We start from the raw sequence: 23,348 nt of genomic DNA, 5'->3' as shown, positions 1-23,348 counted from the left end.
GAGTACCAAAATTGTTTCCTTCTAGATACCTCTTACTAGCCGTAGCAACATGTAAGTTATTTTGTCACTTTTAATCCTTCGCTTGGTTCACTTTATGCACACACACACACACACTCTCCACTGTAGGGTGCGGACCGTTCTACCCGTCCAGGCCTCAGCGACTGTACTGTAGGGCTTCGAGTCGTTTGAAACACCAATAAAGCACCGTCAAGAAGAAGGAACACCAACCGAGATCGATCCGGTCAGCAATATGCAGTACACAACATCCAGATGAAACGCACCACCAAACGGTCAACCAAACACCATCCAAACTGGCAGGCCACGGAGCTGCAAGTGAACGGCCGTTCCAGAGTTGGGCGGTTGTTTTATAGCTCCGTCCTTCAGGCACGGGAACATCCAGAAACCCGTCGGATAAGGTAATGGGTATGGACAATTAAGAGACACACAGTGGATAGGAGGGTTTTTTTTCGTTCGTCAACCATCATTTGCAATTCCGCATTTGATTAAAACCATTCCACCATTTCATTAACCACGGTGACCGCGCTACCATTGCAATAGGCGCGCTTGGCCCGTTCGTTACCGTCCCCGTGGGAAGGAATTTGTACGTACTTTTGTTATGATCATGAGGTGTATGAGGCGTGGTGTGTGGTTTTGTTTCTTGTTATGTTGGTTTAAAGTACCGGCCAATGTGCATCACCAATGCTAGCTGGTTGGTTGATTCTGGCATAGTTTAAGCATAAATGCTTAGCAGTAGGTGCTTAATACTGAAACTCCTACAAACTCCAATTGTTCGATTGCCTGTACCGTACCGTGACGCATATCGTCACCGTGTTTAATTATGTCCATCTTCAACAGTTCCATTACAAACTCACAGAATAGTTTACCTTTTATTCCGACGGATACCACAAGCAACCGACAAAGTGAAGAACGCATGTAGAAAGTGAACGGGTAAAACCCGGGCCCTCTGGAGGAAGCGAACGGATTTACATAAAACACGTGATAATAATCAATCGATGGGACAGGGCTTACCTTAACAAAACAAAAAATCCCTCCTCGTAACCAAGCCATACCATGCCATATCGGTTTAACAGTTTTACACCTTGTGTAACCCATTGACACTGACCTTTAAAAGCGGAACAGCGCGTTTTGCGGCGGACACAGGGATGGCAAACAATTCTAAGGCTATCCGGTACCGATTCGTTGCGATACCAAACGATTTGAACTATAAATCCTGATTCCATCTCGGGCCCGATCGGCTGACCCAAACGTTATCTTTTGCGGGAAGTGTTGCATCCTTCCCTTGATGTATGCGAAATAACATTAGCTATGCGCTAGTACCACCTTTAGACGATCGCACCGAATGCAGCCTACCCAAAAAACCATGTTTAACCCCCTGCGGCAGGGCAACTTATCATAGGTCAACGTTCCGTTGGTGTAAGATTTTGTTTTTAAATCGATTACGCGTACGCGTTCCTTGCGCGTTCAACCGCTCTATTTGCATAAACGTTTTTGGGCAGTGATCGTAACGTTAAATTGAATGTCGTCAGATTGACGCCAATACGGAAGGAGACGCCAAAACATTTCATTTGATTAAGTTGCGTAATTCCCTTTTCCGGCGGTGTTCAGTTCTACGAGTGTTCTAAAACTATAAAAAAGCTTCCGTTGTTCATTAAAGATGTGTCATTTCATATTTATTCTAGCTAAACTTGTACATTCTTTCCGGTTCCATTCCTACCATTCGCTACGTTTTCGGTGACCACACGTGCGGCTGCTTGGTGCTGGGTACATGCCTCAAATGAAAGTTGGCTATGTAGTCCGTGTTGATACGCTGCACGCTGATCGCGAACGGTTCCGTCGGGTGGAAAATGAACGCCACCAATCGTCGTAAGCCCGGATGGGGCGTTATCTGATGGCCCATGCCGGCGTAGATGCGAAACTTGAGCAAACCCGAATCTCGCGCATAAAACCGGATCGGAAACTCGGCGCACGCTTTCGGCCGCTCCATCGCCGACACCCACTTGTCGTCGTAGCTGAACAGTCCCAGGTCTAGGTACGGTGAGCTCGTGTAGCTTTGTGCACTAATTGGCAACTGGGCAAGAATGCGTTTGGTAGCTTCCACCTCGCTTCCACCGCGAGCACCAATGATTGTCTGTTTGAAGCGCGTGTGTAGCAACCGGCTGTAGAGATTGTTGCTTGGCGAGCAGGTGAACGGTGTCCGGTGATTGTGCGAAGCGTTCCGAAAGCTGTCGCAAAAGTTTTCGTACAGATCGAGCAGTTGCGTCGATTGATTGCTGTACACGGCGATGATCTGCATGTCCCATATGTGGTACACCACAAACATCGAGAACTGGCTGTTCGGTTCGTGTGCTTTCAACGTGACGACGTCTTCGTGCGCATACTTGATCAGCAGCAGATCATCGTCCAGTAGCTGCATTTTCCACATGCGCAGATCCTTGTACTCGTCGAACCGACGGTAAAACTTCCGTAACGCTAGCCCATCCTCACCACTGTCTACCTGCGCTTTGGCCTGCCGAAACAGAAACACCAGTATGCGGTGTTTCAGGCTATTAATCGTGGGTTCGCGGAAGGCCCGGGGCGGCGGTGCACTGCTACGTTCCGTCATGAACGCACTGGTGTAATATCGCTCGTCCTCGCCGCTGCAGAACCGTCCGATCGTGCGCTCCGGGAAGAATGTTCCATCGGCGATCGAGAAAATGTACATCGACTGATGGTGGATGGACAGGATCGCGAGCGTACTGTTGTACAAGTAGACGCCCTGGTTGTGCGACAGGATGATCTTGTCCACGCGAAAGTCTCTCGAGTGAGATATACGCCCAAAGTGTAGATCGATTATGTATAGCGTGTAGTCCTCGAGCGGACAACCGGCCGTCGGTTTGATCACCTCGTTGTTCGTGTATAGCTCGTAGAAGTTTGGCCGATTTTCTTCAGGTATGAAGGAGGCAGCCCCGACGATTACGTAGCGGCCATCGTTCGTGAACAGGCTACACTCCCGATTCAGATGTTTTTCGTGATTCTCCAGGTTTACCACGTGCTTCAGCTTAAACAGCTGGTCAAAAATCTTCGCCCTTATGACGCTACTATATCCAGGTTCATAATCTACCATCAGCTCGGTATCGTCCCATTTGCTGAGCAGCTCGCCGGCCGCGGCACATCCTTGGTATTCATAAATTTCTAACGCCGCCTGGTCAGACGAAAACGCTATAAGATACTTGCCGTCTGGACTAAACTTGCGTAGATAGCACGGTGGTCGTTCCACGTTAACGACCGTTAGATTTGGATAAACGTTCTGGTACAGCTCTCGGACAGCATGCTTTGGTGTTCGGTGCCGGTAACCGGTCTCCCTATTCCTCAAACGATGCACAATATTTTGCGAGCGTAACCGGCGAAATCGGATCCGCTCGGTGCAGAAAGCGTCCGGAACGGTATTCTCCGCCTCGGATTCCACATCCCAGGAGTGCATTTCCCGTACGGTACGAGTTTGAAGGTGGACCAACAAAGGTTTCCACTGCACCGAGGCACTGCTAGCTCATAGATTAAGCTCTGTTGTAATACAATATCGATTAATTTATTGGTTTTGTTCGCGACTAATTCTGTTGCTCGTGTATGCAAGATTACTTGTTCTCCCGTTTGTTTTCCTGCATTCCTTTGCACAACGTAAACAACTGAACAGTGCTGTTTGACGGAACGGGACTTTGACAGAAAGGCAGGCTATGCAATTGACAACAAAAGACGTTTTGGCGCGACAAGGCGAAGTTGAATTTGTGTGTTCTATTTATTGCGTTATCAAGTTTTACGAATTTTTCATTGTTTTTGAAACCCTTTTTTTGGTATCGCCTATTGGTATCGCAAGCATCATCGTACCAGTTTAGTTTGTGTGCATTTGTTTTCTTCAGTATGTAATACTGTTTGTGCTGGAGCATAATCGAATCGATCACCATGGAAGCTTATCTCAAACAGTACCACGATCAGGAAATCACCGATCTTCTAAACAATCCCGACGATTTACTGCATGTATCCATCCATGTTAAGTAAGATCTATTTGAAAGAGCATTCGTTAAAGTAAAAACATAACTCTAAACAATATTTCTCCTTACAGTTTAACACACCTGCAGCGCAAACAACCGCAACTGTTTGCTCGCATATTCCAAGATACGGAAGCGGAATTGGGCCGATGGAACGAATGTTTGCTTCGTGCCCAAAAGTGTCTCATCGAAGGTAATCTTTTTCTCGAGCCGGGATTTCAAATCAAACAAAACTGCCATGTACGTTTTGTGAATGTACCGGTGTCACCTTCCGAACTACGGAAGACCGCCTACCCCAACAACGATAGCGTTGGCCAGTTTCTGCAGGTGAAGGGTAGTGTCATACGCATGACCTCTAGCCGGTTTCTTGAATACAAACGCGAATACGTATGTACGCGCTGCAAGATTAAGGTGCTGATCGAGGCAGAGTATAGCAAATCGTACGTATTCGAATCTCCAGGACCTTGCCCGAGTGCTCGTGAAGCTGGATGTCGCGGGCAGCTGAATCCGGTTTCGGCACAACCACAGCCCGAGTTGTGTCGTGACTATCAAGAGATTCGTATCCAGGAAATAATGAGTGAACGGAACGTGCCGGCCTCGCTGGTTGTGACGCTAGAAGACGATCTCGTAGACAGCTGCCAGCCGGGTGATTGTGTGACGGTTTGCGGACGTATAGAGCATCGCTGGAAACCTCCAATCGTGGGTCGCCGCAGCGACGTGGCCATAGCGATGCGTGCCAATAGCGTTGCTCGGGAGGAAAGCAAAGCGAGCTGGGCAAAAGATTTGCCAGAATATTTGCTATGCGTGCAGGCCGAATGGCAAGAGGTGTTGCGTGAGATCGGTGAGCTGGCGGCACGCGACCTATTGGTTCAATCGATCGCTCCCGCCATCCGTGGAATGTATCCAGTGAAGCTGGCTATTGCACTAGCGTTAGCCTCCTGTACGGAACGTATAGTTGATGGAGAGCAACAGACTACCGTGCGGGGACACTCTCATTTGCTGTTGGTCGGTGACCCAGGTTTAGCTAAATCACAACTCCTGAAATTTGCTTCCGAAATTGCGAGCCGTGCCGTGTACACCACCGGCATGGGTTGTTCTTCGGCAGGTCTAACAGCTGCTGCTGTTAAGGATGAAGGAGAATGGCAATTGGAGGCAGGTGCACTCGTGCTGGCTGACGGTGGTATATGCTGCATCGACGAGTTCAATCTGATGCGCGAAACGGATAAGGCGTCAATACACGAAGCAATGGAGCAGCAAACGATCAGCGTGGCTAAAGCGGGAATGGTTTGCAAGCTAAGCACACGGTGTGTCGTACTAGCGGCCACCAACCCGAAAAATCTCTACACGATGTCTGACGGTGAGGGAACATCAGCGGCTAACATTGGTATTGGCGGTCCGTTACTGTCCCGTTTTGATATGGTGATGATTTTGAGGGACATTCGTGCGGCTAATTGGGATGCGGACATTGCAAACCATCTACTCGCGCTGGCCCTGCTGGACGATGATCGTGAATGCTTCGAGGGGGAAGCAAACCGATCGGATCGAATTGCACACTGGGAGTTGGAGAAGCTACAGCTTCACTTTGCCGCCATCAAGGACATTCATCCACGTGTGTCTCACGAAGCTAACCTAATCCTCGGTGCGTACTACAAAGCATGTCGATCGGATCCATACAGAGATCCCACGCGAACCACGGTGCGACTACTGGACAGTTTGTTTCGATTGGCACAAGCACATGCTCGATTACTGTTTCGCAGCGAGGTTACAGCGATCGATGCGATCACGATAATCCAACTGATGGAGGCCAGCTGGGGATTTGGGAAGATCGGTATACCGACTTACGACCTTATTAAAGCACAGTTGCCACTTGGACCGGAACAGGGTTTCATCGATCGGTTGTTAGATTTGCTAAATCTACACGATCTTGTAAAGGATACAGCTACGGTACGCCATATCGATGCGAATATACTACGGCGTTACCATCGAGAAATGATCGAGAAGCAGAAGAGAAAGAATATGGAGCAGCGCAATGTAAATGCAAACAGCGGAGGTGCCGGTTTTGATCCAGATGCTAGGACTCAGCAAACGATTATGTCTACGTTAACTACGGTAGATGATTTTCAGGAACAAAGCAAAGCTGTTCCATCAAATCCTACGTATTCGAAGTACGCTATAATCACCAAAGCAAATTTTAAAAAGCTACGCAAACAGACGGCCGATATCGAGCAGGAAGAAAGTAATTCTAGAGGAACAAAAAAACGCAAGCGACCAACAAATGAGCCAGAAGAGGATCCAACATTAAAAGCGCCGCTGGACGAGACGGCAGTTGGGAATTTGCTCGGATCATTGAGAAAGCATTTCGAAAAATCTGAGACAGCTGATAAACGATCAACACCATTAACCGAAGTATCCCAAAATGGGGGAAAGACTCATAATCAAAATAGGGACATTTCTTTTAGTGCTCTGTTAGACACGAGTCAGATATTCGAAGATGATGATGATGCTCTCGAAAACGCCAGTGGCGCATCGCTTTCTGCTCAATCAGTGTTCCAAAATCCAATTGACACGGGACGAAAGAGGCCTTCCGTGTGTGCTAAGGATAGATATACCAAGGAGTCGTCTAGTTTGTTGAGGGACAATCGATGTTTCAAGGAACAACAGTCACCCCGTAACGGACGAAAAGCTTCATTTAGTGATCTTTTGGATAATGAAGCAAATGCTAGCACATTGTTAAACGAAGACATCGAGTTTGATGATGAGCCAAATGTAATACCCGGAAGGAGCGACATTATAGGGCAAGTTTGTGGTCCACTGGCCGATACGATACCGAACACGATTCCCAACACGGAAGGCGGTAACCTGGAGACGAATTCGGATGTCGAACGTTCCGTGTACCAGATAAAATGGTCCAGTCAACGTAAACAACCCGTTAGTCAGCGTTCGTCCACTGGCACGCAGCAGCACGCAATCGAACACGATACAGAAGATTTGCTAAATTTCGAAATAGAACCCTCGGGAGAGTTTCCGCTTCTAAGCGAGCCTGATGCTTCTAGTTCTGCTACAAGTTGTACTCCGTATCAACCGGGACTACGCACTCAGACGCGTCAAAAGCTGCAACGATTCGAATTTCAACCGAAGCGGCCCGTTGATACTCGATTGGAAGATGATGACAGTGGGTACGATTCGATGCTACGTAAGAAGACGGTTCAGCCGCAGGGACATGGTGATAATCAACTAGCTACAATTCCTACCGTGTCCCAGTACAGTGGTCTAGCTGATGAGGACATTGAGTTAAACTTATCCGATATCGAACTGTAGCGAAAGTGTTTGCGACTGCTGGAAACGGCTGTGATATTTATTTATGACTTTGTTTTCGTCTGCACAGTTTTCAAGTGTATTGATATCGTGTTCTTTTAGTATGTAATTTGTAATTCTATTGCAGTTTTTTCTATCAACTCTCAATTCTATCGTTTCATCTCTCTGTCTGTCTGTCCGCCGCTTCGCTGCTCTCAGCGAATGTCGATGATCTTTTTACGATCAAAATATTAAAATAAGTAAACTAACTATCCAGTTGAGTTTATATCGAGTTTTTGTTGTGGAGGAGAGAAAAATATTTTTGTTGAGAAACAAAAAAATATGTAAAGGAATTGAATAAAACAAAGCTTTGTTCACACATAACACGAAATATTCCTTCGGTTTTGTTCTAATGAAATGGGAGTGTAGAATTGTGTGTATGTTTTTCCTTTTTTATGATCGGGAATTGCTAAAACCTTTGTTTACTGTACACGACAAAGCCTTTCACGCTCCTCTGCCTTACAAATCACTGATAAAACACCCCTTCATTCGTCATTCGTTCTCGTTAAGATTCAGTCATTCAGCAGGTGTGCCCGATACCCATCGTCTTTTTATTTTACAACGTCGTTTAGCTCTTCTATGCTGCACTATTTTACAGCAGCAAAACGGAAGTTGCAGTTTTTTCCCCGAATGTAGTTTCTTTGTGTGGAAGTTTTCCTCTCCATACAACTACATCGACCACATTACTTGCTAGTCAGGTCGGTTGGTAGTGCAGTAAATTGAACACATCTTTTCCAACAACAACTACCGTTAATACGGTGTGCATCTGTGCCTTTAATTCAGTTGGTCATATAATCGATAATATATTACAGAATCGGCACGAGCATTGCCATCATACAGCGAAGTACAGGTAAACAGAATGAATACACGTACTGGCTTACCCTTAGCACTTTGTTATCTACCCCGTTTTATGGAACGATGTCTAAAATCCGCGCAGCTCGAACAAAATTATCATTTGTAAAAGAATATTTAATGGTGTATAAGTGTTTTGAAGGAAAAATACATCTATTTAAAAATTCTAAATCTGCAATGATCGCAACTGCCTGCACACAACTAGGTTCCATACGCTTTAACTGATGCCAAAAATGAAGACTAAATTCCCCCACCCAAAAAGACAAAAATACATTCCATTTGCTAAACCAAAATAGGGTATCTATGAAAAGAACCGAACCGATCACCGTATCAAATCGGTAGAAAGTTTAAATGATACAAGTCGAAACTAAAAGTACAGATGGTCAACTTCGGCAATTTTAATGGCCGATCATTGAACATTTCCAGCTTTCTTCAATGCCTAAACACTCAACTGTCTCCTGCTGTTCTATTTCCTTTATATTTGAGATGCTTTTGCCTAGTGGTTGTCCGATCAGTAGTATCGGCCTTCATTTCCTTTTTTTTTTGTTAATTTTGTCATGACCCTTGTGTATTAGCTACTACATGAACGTACTAACCCGTCAACTGATGAAGAAATTATTTCTTCGCAGCTCAATGAAATCGACCTCAGAACGGTTGGGCTTGAAAAGAAATGCACCGTAGCTCAAATGGGTAATTGCTTTACAAAACGCAGGAAATTACAGTTCGTGCTACAAGATGCTAAATCCGGAGGACATTTACATGATGCTGCCGCATTCACCTATCGGATACCTTATATACGTTGATTCTCCGAGGTGAGGTGTCACTAACTATAACTTGAGTAAAGGAGGACACTTTTTTATCAAATCTGTGCGTTTCTTAGTTTTTGTTTTTCATTTCATAATTTCACATACTGTTCATTGCCTTTCTTTTAGTGTTGATGCATGATGGAAAAACAGAAAAATACAAGAGCCAAAATCATTCTTGCACAGTTACCATCATGCTACTAGTACATGATTGAATTTGTAATGTGGTAAACTTCTTCTTTACTGAGAGACCATTGACCATTTGACTAATGGTACTCTACCTTACACTTTAGCCGTAGAAGGGGTTAAGTTCGATACGATTGCGCAGACGTCTCCATACCCGGTATATGCAAAACCTGACCATTCCACTGAGTAGTTCAGGAAATAGTACAGCTACTCTTTTCACTCGTATTTCCATTATCTCGCTCTATCTGCGCAATCAGCAGGGAGAACACATCGGTAACGGACTGAAACCAAGGAAAAAAGGAAATGTATTTCAAACTTCCTAACGGATCTTGCTAGTTTCACTTGCCTCATTCTGCTTGGCGGATGTTTCCAAAAACTGTGCCTTCCACGAATCTGCCAGCTTTCGTCCTTCTTCGGTAGGCACGGCACGCTCCTGATGCAGATCTGTTTTGTTGCCTACCAATACGACAGGGACACTGCAAGCATACACGGGGAAGAAAATGTGTTTTGATTAGTGAGAGCATTCATTCCACTATCGCTCCTTGTTGACGCACTATGCTTTTCCCATCATGTCGAGCAGCTTTTCGTAGATGATTTTTATCACTTCGAACGATCGCTGGCTGGTGATCGAGTAGACCAACACGTAACCATGGAAATCCATACTGTACTGCGCGGGAAAAATGCTGTACTCATCCTGTCCAGCAGTATCGACCAATCGAATTTCATAATCTGTCTGATGGATGCGGGTCTTTTTCGTGAATGCTAGAAGCAAGCAAAAGTATGAAAATCATCGAATATTACGTAGCTGGAAAGAAGGATGGATGGAATGAACAAAAACTTACTATTTTCAATCGTAGGGTCGTACGAATCAACAAACTGTCCTTCTACGAACTGTATACTGAGGGAAGACTTCCCTGTAAAGTTTAGATACAAAACGAAAAATACAAACATGATCATGAAACCATCAATTCGCGACGATGATTCATTCTCCTAAGGATACCAAATGTAGGTAATTAGATCGTCCGCTGCTTTCATTGATAAATGTCACGCTCGTGATGACGCACTCACACATTCGGCTTGACTGGCGACAGAAAACCGGCGCTAGTGCAGGCGCTTGGGAACCTAATTACGGCATTGTTTTCAATGCGTGACCATAACTTCCGCCCAAGGAAACACCTGATCGAAGTGTATTCTAAGAAGATTCGATTGCACTTCGAGGAGCAGTGGACCATTGCACCAGGATTCTTGGAAAGCTTTTCCAACGTTTTTTTTTCTTTGTTTGAACATGAATCCAAGATTCACGATACTTCCAATTGCCTGTGTAATAAGACTAAATTGTGATTAGATATAACTTTACCACCTACCTACAGAACGGTAGCCCATCATAGCCACATTTCGCTGCTTATACGTCATAATGGCCGAGTTTCCGGTTGATTTTGCTGCTCTTGAATACGAAACCCTTTCGTGTTGCCACTGTCACGAACACGGGACGGTACGATTCCGTCGTTCCTTGATCCGATAGAATTCCTGCCTCAAACCGTTGTCTCTGCGCTCGTGTAAAACATGCAACGCAATTATCGCAACAGGAAGAGGCACTGCAACAGCTCCGAAATGGCTAGCGGGATAATGCGATGGAAAAGATAGCCTAATATCACCACGGACCCTCAACGTAAGTTGTGTCCTTTGTGGGACAAATAGTTGGGTTGGGCAAGATATACGATCAGGTACGTTTTTTTCTCTTTCTTTTCACGACACCCACAGCTTCTTTACCACCTTTGATCGTCCTACAGCAGTCACAATAGCCAAGCGTACGTAGGAAAATCTCAGCTGATTTGTTGGCTTTTCGATAAGCAGGCACGGATGTAGTATCAATTTGAAGCACGAACACAACCGACAATCGCGACGATGATGCTTCTGCGCGTGTTGTTCTTTTTTTCGGTTTCCAAATGACCAAAATTATTCGCTGAACATGGCTGATTTATCAGTCACAGCGAGCAATTCGAAGTACGACGGATTTTGTATTGGATCATTGTGTGTGCATGTGTGCGTGAGTGCGGGTGCGTGTTTTGATACCAGTGTTGCCATCTCGCATTCTATCCTGTTTCATCGCTGTCAAAAAGATTTTTTGATTTTTTTTTTCAAATATGTTTAAACGTTTCTATCGCTACGAATTTGCATTTCAACGTCTATATTTCCGCTGACAACACTCCTTTTTATATGCAATAAATGTAGAAAACTGGCCGTAGCAATGGTATTTCAAACAGGTATTATCCGAGTGCGAACATATTTTTCCAGTCCATAGGGCAGTTGGTTGAACCGACAAAAAAATTGAATTGTTTGTTCATTGAATTGAAATGTTCAACTGCCACCAATTTCGAAGAAAGAAACTGGAAACCGAATGGTTTGCTCCGCTACGCACTGTCAGCTGTCAATCGATGAGGATTTTTTTTCTAGATCCGTCTGATTTGACGTTTGTGTGGCGCTCTTCCGCACAGCTTGCCCCACTTGCCCCTTGTAATCCAGCTGTCGGTCGCGAAAATCTCTATCAACCCAGCAGGTTGTCATACTCTCAGCACCGAACTCAGTGGACCAGTTCCGAATCACTAGCCTGCAGCGTAATCTCGCAGAACCTACCGCAAGTCGATCCCTACTCGCAGCAAATCGATCGAAAAGATGTTTGCCCGTGCCGTGAAAACTGCTGCCTGCCAAGGTGCGAAGAACTTTTCCACCACCAGCCAGGTAAGAGAATTAGCGCGCCATACAATTTGCAATGAGATGCATTTGCTGGAAAATTCGGAAGGTGACCTTTTCTCATTTCCGCGCCTTGACATAATCGCGACCTTCCCAAGGCAACCGAAGGGACCGTTGTATGTGTGTGGATTGTGCGCGTAGAGAAATGAGGAAAGATTTTGCCAACTGTTTTACACTGGGTAGTAGGCTACGGCGGGAAGGCAAACGTGTTTACGTAATATGATGATGGAGTTATATGAAGGGGATTTTTTTTGTGCTTATTTAAGGGAAACTCGATAAGAGATAAGCGCGACGACACGATGGATAAGCTTTGAATGTGTTTTGGTTTCTTTTTTTACAGAACAATGTTAAGGTGGCCGTTTGTGGTGCTTCGGGAGGTATCGGACAGCCGCTGTCGCTGCTGCTGAAGAACAGTCCACTGGTGACGGAGCTGTCACTGTATGATATTGTGCACACGCCTGGCGTGGCCGCTGATCTATCCCACATCGAAACGCAGTCGAAAGTGACGGGATACAATGGACCCGAAAATCTGGAGAAGGCTCTGAAGGGTGCCGATATCGTCATCATTCCGGCTGGTGTGCCGCGCAAGCCTGGTATGACCCGTGACGATTTGTTCAACACAAACGCGTCGATCGTACGCGATCTGGCCGCCGGGTGCGCAAAAGCTTGCCCGAAAGCGCTCATCGGTATCATCTCGAACCCTGTTAACTCGACCGTACCCATCGCCTGCGACACGCTGCAAAAAGCCGGAGTGCTGGACCCGCGCCGTGTGTTCGGCGTCTCGACGCTGGATATTGTGCGTGCGAACACGTTCGTGGGTGAGGCGGCCGGTGTTGATCCGCAGAAGATGAACGTCCCCGTCATCGGTGGACATTCGGGCGTCACGATTATCCCGGTGCTGTCCCAGACGAAGCCAGGCGTGAACTTCCCGCAGGACAAGGTCTCCGCTCTTACGGAACGCATCCAGGAGGCTGGCACGGAGGTGGTCAAGGCGAAGGCTGGTGCTGGATCGGCCACGCTTTCGATGGCTTATGCCGGTGCTCGTTTCGCGCTCGCTCTGGCTCGTGCAATGAACGGCGAACAGAACGTCATTGAGTGTGCTTACGTGCGATCGGACGTGACTGAGGCCAAGTACTTCGCTACTCCGCTGGTCCTAGGCAAGAATGGGCTGGAGAAGAACTTGGGGCTACCGAAACTGAACGCATTCGAGCAGGAACTGTTGAAGAAGGCTATCCCGGAGCTGAAGAAGAACATCCAGAAGGGAGAAGATTTCGTGAAGAAAAACTAAATTTGTTCACGGAAAATTGCCAACCATAGCTACGTAGACCGGTTCTTGTAGAGCATTTTTTGAAAATATCAACTCAATCCCTCTAGAACCAAAGTTTACCATAGCTCTCGTAGCTAGAAGCACCATCCCCCTCCCAAAAAAAATGGACAAACCGCAAAAGCCTCACGAAAATACACAACTACGGCCAGTGAATAATGACATGTCGTTTGAATGAAATTAACGCATGTATTTGAAATCAGTCTGCCTACGATCCGCCATAGAGTGTAGACAGCGTGATGAACGAAAGTTAAAACGAAATAAAGTGTAATTTATTTGGTACAAATTAGCACACTTAATTATCAGCGTTGGGTGTTTTTCAATCTGAAGGATTCGCAGGTCGACGGAAGACGAACGACGAATGTTTTACGGGTGGGGTAATAGAGTGCGTTTTTTTGTGATTACCATGCATGCTCTCCTTGTACCATTCCTTGTTCACGAAATAGTTTGTAAAGATGCCATTAGCTCAACTATCGTAATGGCCTTGCCCGTAGGTCAATGCTGGTAAGAATGCCGTATGATTCTCAGCTAGCATAAACGGAACACGGAAAACAATTAATCACGTGCTAGAAATATAAAGTTGAATAAAATAAGTGCAAGCATATATTATGTATGATGAACAAAAAAGAAAAAAAGGGCTGAATGATAATTAAAACAAAAATTATAAATAAAACACAGTTTGTTGTCCAACGAGCATTAAAATCGAGTTCAAATATTTTATTATTTTTTCAGGCAGACCGTGTGCCTACTGAGTGCGTTCAGTGTGAAGAAATTGTGTATGCTCCGAAGGCACCCAAAGAAAAAAGCCCCATCTGTCAAAAAATTGAGCTCTCTCGCACACAGCTGCGCAGCACCATACTCACAGTGCGGCACAGAAGGAAACAGGCGAAATAAATAGTGTAGAATATCGCGTAGAATCGAACCAACTTACCGATAAAGACAGCGAAATACATGGCCCAACTTTAGTACGACTTCTGCAAATTAGGTGGTACCGACATTACAGCAGTACCTGGTGAAATAAAACCTCAGGGAAAAGTTGGTTTGCCATTTTCCGTGCTCCGAGTCGGTTTCTCGATACGGGAGAAAACTTGTCACAAGCAGAAGACGAAGAAGCAGAAGACGCTTACGAAGAAGGGCAAGAACAGGAGCAATCTCGTTTTCACAGCATAAGCACACCGTCATCCGGGAAGTATGGCCACCAATAATTACTTCGGGTTTCCGCACGGTGCCACACAGTATGGGTAAGTGGAATTTGTTTCCGATGGTTACGGGTAGGGAATGTCGGCAAATATCTGCCAGATCTTGAGTTGATTCGTACATGCGTGATGTTACTTAGGAGGGCAGTACAGGTATGAAACGAGCCGGCATTTCCAATGTACCCAGGAAAACAGCCACCAGACAGTTGGCGGAGATCAGCCGGAAGAGAGAAAATTGCTGTTTCTGTGATTGTGATGCAGTTGCAAAATAGTGTGTTTTGCTCTCTGTGTTTGGCCTGCCGTGTTCTTCAAGTGCTACAGTTCTCCAGAAAACCATAGAGATTAATGTGCAAACAGGTGTAGTTACTTCTTGTGCTGTGTATAGTGCGCAAAGGAAAAAATAGATTTATCAATAGGCACTGGTAGTAAATTGATACATTTTCTTTCGTGCGTGATGTTCGGTGATTTTATGGGACTGTGGAAATATTGACGTGCTTAAATCCGCTTTCCCTAACGACCATCATCGCCGTCTCTTGGGTTGCTCTCGTATGTGGATGTGTGTGTGCGTGCTTGGTGTATTTGTCAAAGTATATTTTAAACGCTTTGTTGCATAATTAAAAACTATCGTCAGCAAGGAGAGTTGCAAATGTTCCGTAGCATTCTGGAAGGGAAACCCTTCCAATGATCAAATAAATTAGCACGAAGTGGTAGCGTGTGTTGTGATCGGCTGACGTTGTTGACTGGTGTTGGTGTCGCATATTTTGCTGTGCCTGCTGCTGCGTGCATGTGAAAAGTTTGTGGAGAACTATTGGATACGACGGAGTGCATCGAGCGCACACAGAGCACACACATTCGGAGAACAAGAGCATTGTCTGTGCTGTGCAGCAGATATCGGGTGTGATACCCGTGAGCACTGCCTGTGTCTCAGACGGGGACGGACTTCCGGTGCGAGAAAGTGTTGTGTGTGCGAAAATCGATGATAATCGCGAAACCCTCGAAGGTAGTATAGTCTCAGTATGCGCTGGATAGGTTGCTGGGCAATAGCGGCTAAAGCATGTCATACATAAAAAGGAGAGGGGGCTAGTGTCGGTATCCTTGTTCTCATTCCGGGACACGGCGCTAGAAATTGGTTGCGCTTTTCGCATTCCTAAAGAGAGCGTCAATCTTTTCACGAAAAAGAGTCGTTTTTCTTCGTGTGTTGTGTGCTGCGGTGTGTGTCATGAAACGACCCGGTTGCCGGGTCGGTTTGTCACTGTAATTTCTGAAACGCAGACAGTTTCTATTATCAAGTGCTACGAACAATAGTGTGCTATCCTCGACGTGTGTGCGAACGTCCAAGCCCTCTCGTGCATTAGCGAAGTGGGTTTCTTTGTCATGGCATGGTGGCAACTCATCTTTCATGTCGCTTTATTGTCGCAATGTACTCCAACGGTTCACCATAACGTGTAAACGTTTGAATTTTTGTTTTTCAGCACAACGGCCACTGGGACGGGTTATCAAACTCCACAGACGGGATATGCAGTAGCACCGGCACCGACACCGGCCGCAGGTACCTACGGAACAGCTCGTCCGGCAGGATACGACCAAGCGTACCAATCCACAGCAACGCCTGGAACATACGCCAGTAAGTATAAGTAGGCTACGGTCACATTAAATTAATCTCACTGGGTCGTAATGTATCCTGATATAACCTTTTTCGTCGTAGCTACGGCAACGGCAGCAACATACGATTACGGGTACGGGCGTACGACGCAGACGTACGATACCTCGAAAACCTACTACCAGCAGGCGGCGGGTGCAACGGCCGGCTACACTGCACCGAATGCATACGACGCGGCACCGAAGGTGATCACTGGATTTCAACCGGCCCAGCCGACTGCATATGCTCCGCAACCTGCCCGGGCCACCCTTCAGCCAGCAAAGGCAGCTCCGCAATACCAGACCACTCAACAGCAGCCAGTTGCCCCGCCGGCTCAGGCGTACGTGCCGACACAAACGGCTGGCTATTCCCAAACGGTTACCACGGTGCATTCGACGCCCAAATCGGCAACCGTTGCTGGTTCCGTGGTACCGAATAACTCCACCACTTACCCAAGCTACGACGCTGCGCTGTACAGTGCTACCATGTACGTTGCGCAGCAGCAGCAACCACCGCCACCGAATACGAAAGCACCCGGGAATGTGCCCGGTGCTGCTGCTACTGTCGGTGGTGTAATGACGGGCGCACCGGGACCGGGTGGACCTGCCGTTATTACAAGTGGCCCGGTGCCGACTGGTGGTCCGTGGCAAAATTACAAAAGTCCTAAGGGTATGCATGGCCATGGCCATGGGAACGCACCTTACAAGGCGCGGAAACCAGCGCCGAAACCGCTGCTGATACACTACTGTGATGTGTGTAAAATTAGTTGTGCGGGACCGCAAACCTATCGAGAACATCTTGAAGGCCAGAAACACAAGAAACGTGAGCTGTTACTGAAACAGGCTGCCGAACCCGGTGGTACCTCGTCTGCCCGGCCACCGAACAGTTTGCATTGCGAGCTGTGCGGTGTAACATGCACCGGCAACGATGCATACGCGGCGCACGTGCGTGGTGCCAAGCATCAGAAGGTAGTAAATCTGCACACCAGGCTTGGTAAGCCCATTCCCGCTTGTGACCCGACACCGAATGTGGACGGAGAAAAGAAGGAAGGTGCTACCGGCGAGACATCAGATACGGGTGGGGCGAGCGGAAGTGGTAACGCGGCGATAGGTAATAACAGTATGGAATCGTCGGAAGAATCCGTCCGACCTGTGGGTAGCGAATTTATCGAAGAAATCAAGGATGACGACGGAAAGTTGGTTAGCTTTAGCTGTAAGCTATGCGAGTGCAAGTTCAACGATCCGAACGCGAAGGAAATGCACATGAAAGGACGACGCCACCGGTTGCAGTATAAGAAAAAGGTGCAGCCGGACCTGGTGGTTGATATAAAGCCGACCGTGAAGCAAAAGAAAATTGCAGAAGCTCGTGCTCACCGACAGGCGATGCAAGAGGAGTTCTGGAACCGCCGTCGTATGGCCGATGCGGAAATGGAAGAAGATCACGGTATGCGGACGTTTGGGCGTCATCCGTTCTTTGGAATGCTGCCCGGACGGCGTCCGGAATCGTCCGACGATCGACATGTGGTTGCACGTCATGCTGAAATTTATCCCAAGGAGGAGGAATTGCAAACCATCCAGCGTATTGTTTCGCACACAGAGCGTGCTTTGAAGCTGGTTTCGGACGTGATGACCTCCGGTGGTGGTGGAGCAGGTTCTGCTGTTCAGCCAGTAGCTTCGACTTCTGCATCTGCCGGTACCTCCAGCGATCCGCAAAATGAACAAACGAATGATCAACCCAAGGAGCAGGAGATTCAATCGCAGCAACCTTCGACATCTGCTGGTAACGGTGGGAAGTCGAATCAAGCTAATCAGATGATATCCTTCCACAAAGAAACCGAGGGAACCACGATCCGTCTGCTGAAAGGCGTAATGAGGGTGGGTTTGCTTGCTAAAGGTATGTATATGTGCGTGTGTGTGAGATTCTTCGTTTCTGCATTGCTCAGTGGTTTTCATTTATGCATCTTTAGGTTTGCTCCTACACGGTGATAACTGCGTACAGCTGGTGGTATTGTGTGCAGAGAAACCAACAACATCGCTATTGAAACGGGTTGCAACCGAGCTGCCAATACAGCTGAAGAAAATTGCTGAAGATCATCGTTATACGGTAACGATGGCTCCCGTAGAAGGGGCCGTGCTCGTCACCGATGGCACGATTACGGTTAAAATATCTCTCACATCTCCGTTGCTGCGTGAAGGTAAGTTCAATCATTTTGTGTCCTTAAACGAAGGAAGAAAGACATTTGTTGCCTTAACTCTTTGACATATCATTTCTGCCGTTCCCTTCGCTTTGTGAGATGATGGTCATAATCCACCATATCTATTCTCCCATTCAGCGAAATCGTCAGTTTTGGCATTTATATACTATTTCTGAAAAAAAGGGTTAGGTCCATATTTTCAGCGTCCATAATTCCTATTTTTGACGTTTTATCGTTGTCGTTTACTCGTAATGAAATGTAACGTGTAACAAACAATGCGCAAATTTTATAATGCTTGGTTTTTGAAAAAAAGTTTATGATTTTGTGTGATCATCATTTGATTAACGTCGGGCTTAAAATTGTTCCGCATATATAAAATATTTCATGTAATAATTGGTAGTGATATTAGAAGTAAATCGATGATTGTTACATTTTGCTTAACAATTCTCATTCTGATTTTTACATCCATCTAAGCGAAGTGATTGCTTTCCTTTTGTTCTTTCTATATGTTACATTTTTTCTGTTCACTGTTTTAGCGATGTTTTTTTTTTATCTTTCGAGATGATATAATTTGAAAAAAAGATTTTCGATCTCTAGTCTTAGCGGATTGTCCTTTCTATTTGGTTATTTTTCATCATTTTTTTTAGGATTCATTCATTAATGTCATTGAATACGTTTTCTTTACGTTTCGTTTTTTGTTATCAAATCCTCGAATAAATAGCAATTAATTAAGAAAAAAAAACCTCGGCCGAAGTAAGAGCGAGAGTGTGAAAATGTATTAAAATGTGATGTGACCATTACTACTATGTGTTATACAAAATCCTTATATTTTTAGTTTCCAGTTTTGAAATTTGTCCACGACGGATGAACTATGCACATGTGTCGGTGTACATTATCTGTTGAAACTCGTTAAATTCTTCCAATTTCAACTTTTGTTGAACTTCCGAATCTTGCTGAACGCAAAATTTGTAAAGAGTAGCTTTTTTGTTGTAGTTGTCGAGTTTCAAAGATAGTGTTTTTACATGTTCTGTTTGTAGCATGTGTTCGTTTTTCCTCTCTTCGCTAAAAGGAGGATAAAGCGTGAACCAAATGTTTCCGTATGCTACATCATTTCGAACAATCCTAAACGCAATCCTTGGTTTACGTTTGATATACGCGATTAAGTGCCGAATTATTCGTGCATCAAGTATTTGGCAAGATTTGGTGTTTCGCTTTACTGTTCAGTCACATTTACATATATTGCGACCATTTACTCTTCCTTAATGCGATTTGTTTTATCCATTATTTTTTTTCGACCATTCTTGCAAATGTCGAATACATTTCCTTATGGCAAGCTTTAGAAATGATAGTAATAAGAAATCTGTCGCTTAAGGGCTGTAATTTATTTTAGTAGTAGTTCCGAATCTGGCCGACAGTGACAGCATTTAACCCGGTAGTATTGCTGCAAGCAGCTGTTAATTCGTTTTGTTTATCAACCCATTAACAATGATGTAAAACTTTTTTTAAATGTAGATTGTTGTTGGAAATGGGTGTTATATTCAGTCATACATCGTGTTGGTTCGTCATCGTCTGTCAGATTCACAAACCTCTTTGGTCCAATAGAGAAAAAGAAAAAAAAAAAAAGAAAACGTTACCACCACACGGAAGTGTAGAGGAAAACAGCAAAATAAAGAAAAGTTGAAGAAGAACTATCCACCAAACAACAACGACAATACCACTTCGTAAAACAGGATTTTTGACCATCGGCCGAGCATGTCCTCGGGGCTCACAGAAAGGAGGGAAAGAGCGTCATAAACATGTGCTTGAACATTGTCGCCGCTCCACTATCTCCTTTCTGAGCTACTAAACAACTATGTTCTTTCGACCCAAGCAGCGAGTTTAAAGGATGCCCAAAAGTGTTACGAGTGTACTTTATGCCAGAATGAGGCGTGCAACTAATTGCTTGCTCAAGAACGGCATAATGTGTGAGCTGGGTTGTTCCACATTTGCCTATGGGAGAGATTGAATATAGAAGAAGCAACTCTGATGGATTTCATCCTTTCTTTTTCGTGCAAGCTAATCCTTCGAAAACAACATAAGATGAATCTGTGCTGAATGAGATATTTTAAAGCAGCAAAAACAAAATGCTATGGTCAAACACCCTGTCTAAAATAATTCTTTTCTCTTTTCTTCATTTTATATGTTAAAACGAAAACGTAACTACTACTACTCCTATCTACTACTATTGCTACTACTGCTACTCCTCTGCGTGCGCATTGTAATGCATACTGCAAACGAAAACAAAAAACGAATCGAATGCAAAACATCCAACATCTCCGCGCCCATCTACATCCGCTTTTGCACTCGAACGTGTTTTGTCGTCGAACATAAAAACGAACAAAAAAAAAACAAAAACCAACAAACAAAAATAAACAAATCCTCAACCGATGGTGGTAAAAACCACGAACAAAAAAATGGGATAAAAATAACACAAACTTATCAACCAAAAACTATCAACGAACAAAAAATATATATATATAAAACGACAAACGCGCGATACCGTTCCTGTGCCTTCGGCATGTTCCAAATATTGAACTTAAATGTATATTACAAATATACATGTACAAACATAAAAAATACAACAAAATGTCGTTACGAAACAACCTAAACATGAAATTGCAAATGAAGCTAATGCACCTTCAGCGGAGCAGGCTGCTCAGAATACCGAAGATCTGCTGCCACGCGAGCCCTGTCTGCAGGCGCTAGCTGCACTGCGTCATGCAAAATGGTTCCAGGTTTGTGTATTTTTTTCTCCAAATTCTTCCTTATTTTTTTTCTTAATAACTTTTATACATCTACGCATACTACTCTACTTACTACATATTTAGTTTTTGAATTATTATTGTTTTTTACCTCATAAGAACATTTAAACGGCGAAGGAGGGCTGTGGGACAGTGCACAGTACGGAGGTGTGCTGCGCGCGTTCCCATTTTGTTTTGTTTATTCTACCGTATGATGCGTTAACGTGTGGCGATTTGGCGAATGGTTTTTGTTTTACGAAAAAAATGCAAACACATTATAATGTAGCATATTTACTTTAGTGCCCAATTTCGAAGATTTTACTTGTATTAGCACCGAAAGAGCTTAAGAGAGAAGTGGTTTCGAAAGCTTTTGTTGTTGTTAATTTTAGCTTCCTTTAAGGGTTAGAGAAAATGATAATGTTTCGGCTGATTCGTTCACTCATTAATCGGTTCGTAGTTTCAATTTAGAACGAATCATCAGTTATAGCCAACAGAACAAAACCCAGTGAATTTAGAGTTCGAATAAAATGCACTATCATAGTAAGGATATAGGATAGAAACGGAGTCGGTTGCATGCGATTTAGTTCAATAATGATGAATGAAGTTGCCCTAAAAAGATATTGCAAAGAAATGTAGTAGAATGGGTACTTTGCTACGATTTAATATTTAGTTACTTCCATTTTAACGCAGCAACCTACCCAGTTCACTCCAAATGAAAATCGTTAGCATGTGAGATTCCTAAACATTGAACAGTGATTGTTGGTAGAATTGTTATCGCATAGCGCGTAGTTTCGTAGCTTTTATGTTAAATGGAGATATTGTATCGTTTTTATGTTATTAAATCGGCCATTTTCGCTCTAACGGAAGCAGAGAGTAAAATAATTTTTCCTAGTGTAAGTAAGTCGTTAGCCTCATTTCATTTTTCTTCGCCTCGAAATTGTGCCACATACATGACATGTACGTGTAAATGTTTATGTAAAGTATTGTTATAGTTTAAACTTTCATACGGTTCCCTGTCGTATGCATTTTTGGGGAGGTGCATATCGTGCCGATGCGTGTTTGCATTTCAAACCAAAGAAATATCGTGCCCGAAACGATAAATTTCGTCGAACAGATGTTTCGAGAAACAGTCACTAAATTATGATTTTCTTTTTCTTCCTCGCTAACGTTCATAACCTTATGCACTGTTGGTGATTGTGGCCATCGCAGGCTAGAGCAACGGGACTGCAATCGTGTGTGATGATAATGCGTATTATGCGCGACCTGTGCCAACGGATACCCGTCTGGAGTAACATCAGTCAATGGGTGAGTTAAGAAACAACGAATGAACCAGCACCCAAATTAACGTTGTCTTTCCTCCGGTAACTAATACTTTTCAGGCAATGGAGTTGCTGCTTGAAAAGATCATTTCATCCGCAGGTGAAGTTCTGACACCGGGTGAATGTTTACGCCGCGTCATGGAAGCGATGTCTTCATCAATCCTTCTCAATGGTCCAGGATTGTTGGATCCATGCGAAAAAGAACCGGAAGACACGCTGGCTGGTCTGAGCAAGCAGCAGCGGGAGGATATCACTAATTCGGCGCAGACCTTCATGCGATGGATCGCCTTTCGGCAGATTTACAAAGTGCTAGGCATCTTGCCCCTCCCACCACCAAAGTTTGCTGGCAGCCGCAACTGGCGTTTCAATCGCAAACGCCGACGCTCGGGCACAGAAGGCAACGATAGTGAAGGTAAATCATTTGTGTCCTGTGCACCATCGTATTGTGTACATCAATAATGTACTTTTATTCTTTCAACAGCTGACGGTTGCAAAATGCTAAAGAAAGAAGAATCGGTAGCTTCTGCCTCAAATGCAACTGCTTCAACTAATGCCGCTCCGATGAAAATGGAACCATCCAAGTAAGAAAGCGTAGAGAGGCAAGTGTAGCGTAACAGTAACAATTTTACTAGATATCCCGAACAGGATTTTGTAGCAATTTCGGGGAGTGTAACACTTAACGTATGTTCAAGAAATCGTTCAGTCGAGATCGTGTTGACTTCCATTTTGGGTTGTGTTGGGGAGCAACAACACGGCACTCTTACTGTGAATGTATTACATTCATGTTATACTACTGAGACTTCATACTATTGTTTAATATTTAACATTGGCTCATTGATAACGTTTTTCGCAGGAAAAGAACTGTCAGCCACTAGACATCATCCAGTTTGCTTAAGACCATCCGGGG

The 23,348-nt window shown here is 44.8% G+C and overlaps 5 protein-coding genes across 5 annotated transcripts; 3 read left to right on the top strand and 2 right to left on the bottom strand.

Moving 5' to 3' along the window:
- Window positions 1–1,741: 1,741 nt before the first annotated feature.
- Window positions 1,742–3,481, bottom strand: LOC128707942 (DET1 homolog). The gene has a single exon (XM_053802899.1). It carries the CDS (start codon window positions 3,479–3,481, stop codon window positions 1,742–1,744), a length of 1,740 nt encoding a protein of 579 aa, XP_053658874.1.
- Window positions 3,482–3,957: 476 nt separating this feature from the next.
- LOC128708924 (uncharacterized) lies at window positions 3,958–7,361 on the top strand. The gene is made up of 2 exons (XM_053803904.1): window positions 3,958–4,049; window positions 4,118–7,361. Exons 1-2 carry the CDS (start codon window positions 3,958–3,960, stop codon window positions 7,359–7,361), a joined length of 3,336 nt encoding a protein of 1,111 aa, XP_053659879.1.
- A 2,068-nt stretch (window positions 7,362–9,429) lies between these two features.
- Window positions 9,430–10,651, bottom strand: LOC128715110 (GTP-binding protein Rheb homolog). The gene is made up of 5 exons (XM_053809995.1): window positions 10,603–10,651; window positions 10,081–10,152; window positions 9,793–10,000; window positions 9,585–9,714; window positions 9,430–9,519 (listed from the first exon to the last, which is right to left on the bottom strand). The coding sequence occupies exons 1-5, from the start codon at window positions 10,649–10,651 to the stop codon at window positions 9,430–9,432; spliced, it is 549 nt and encodes a 182-aa protein (XP_053665970.1).
- Window positions 10,652–11,911: 1,260 nt separating this feature from the next.
- Window positions 11,912–13,277, top strand: LOC128710492 (malate dehydrogenase, mitochondrial). Its single transcript, XM_053805546.1, has 2 exons — window positions 11,912–11,977; window positions 12,330–13,277. Exons 1-2 carry the CDS (start codon window positions 11,912–11,914, stop codon window positions 13,275–13,277), a joined length of 1,014 nt encoding a protein of 337 aa, XP_053661521.1.
- A 1,227-nt stretch (window positions 13,278–14,504) lies between these two features.
- On the top strand, window positions 14,505–23,026 carry LOC128719300 (zinc finger RNA-binding protein). The gene is made up of 8 exons (XM_053812925.1): window positions 14,505–14,554; window positions 15,982–16,133; window positions 16,215–18,041; window positions 18,115–18,342; window positions 21,010–21,116; window positions 22,332–22,427; window positions 22,502–22,853; window positions 22,923–23,026. The coding sequence occupies exons 1-8, from the start codon at window positions 14,505–14,507 to the stop codon at window positions 23,024–23,026; spliced, it is 2,916 nt and encodes a 971-aa protein (XP_053668900.1).
- Window positions 23,027–23,348: the final 322 nt, after the last annotated feature.

This window comes from Anopheles marshallii, chromosome 2 (assembly GCF_943734725.1).
Source record: "Anopheles marshallii chromosome 2, idAnoMarsDA_429_01, whole genome shotgun sequence".
Classification (NCBI taxonomy): Eukaryota; Metazoa; Arthropoda; class Insecta; order Diptera; family Culicidae; genus Anopheles; species Anopheles marshallii.
Note: the sequence above shows the minus strand (reverse complement) of the source record. Positions and strands in the feature narration are given on the sequence as shown.

Bases quoted from the DNA above. Each gene is read 5' to 3' on its own strand.
- LOC128707942 (XM_053802899.1), bottom strand. From the start codon at position 3,481: ATGCACTCCTGGGATGTGGAATCCGAGGCGGAGAATACCGTTCCGGAC.
- LOC128715110 (XM_053809995.1), bottom strand. From the start codon at position 10,651: ATGACGTATAAGCAGCGAAATGTGGCTATGATGGGCTACCGTTCTGTA. The intron at 10,153-10,602 runs GTAGGTGGTAAA...TAAACTTTACAG, and splicing joins GATGGGCTACCGTTCTGTAG to GGAAGTCTTCCCTCAGTATA. The intron at 9,715-9,792 runs GTGCGTCAACAA...GTATGCTTGCAG, and splicing joins GACATGATGGGAAAAGCATA to TGTCCCTGTCGTATTGGTAG.
- LOC128719300 (XM_053812925.1), top strand. From the start codon at position 14,505: ATGGCCACCAATAATTACTTCGGGTTTCCGCACGGTGCCACACAGTAT. The intron at 16,134-16,214 runs GTAAGTATAAGT...TTTTCGTCGTAG, and splicing joins AACGCCTGGAACATACGCCA to CTACGGCAACGGCAGCAACA. The intron at 18,042-18,114 runs GTATGTATATGT...ATGCATCTTTAG, and splicing joins GGTGGGTTTGCTTGCTAAAG to GTTTGCTCCTACACGGTGAT.
- LOC128708924 (XM_053803904.1), top strand. From the start codon at position 3,958: ATGGAAGCTTATCTCAAACAGTACCACGATCAGGAAATCACCGATCTT. The intron at 4,050-4,117 runs GTAAGATCTATT...TTCTCCTTACAG, and splicing joins CATGTATCCATCCATGTTAA to TTTAACACACCTGCAGCGCA.
- LOC128710492 (XM_053805546.1), top strand. From the start codon at position 11,912: ATGTTTGCCCGTGCCGTGAAAACTGCTGCCTGCCAAGGTGCGAAGAAC. The intron at 11,978-12,329 runs GTAAGAGAATTA...CTTTTTTTACAG, and splicing joins ACTTTTCCACCACCAGCCAG to AACAATGTTAAGGTGGCCGT.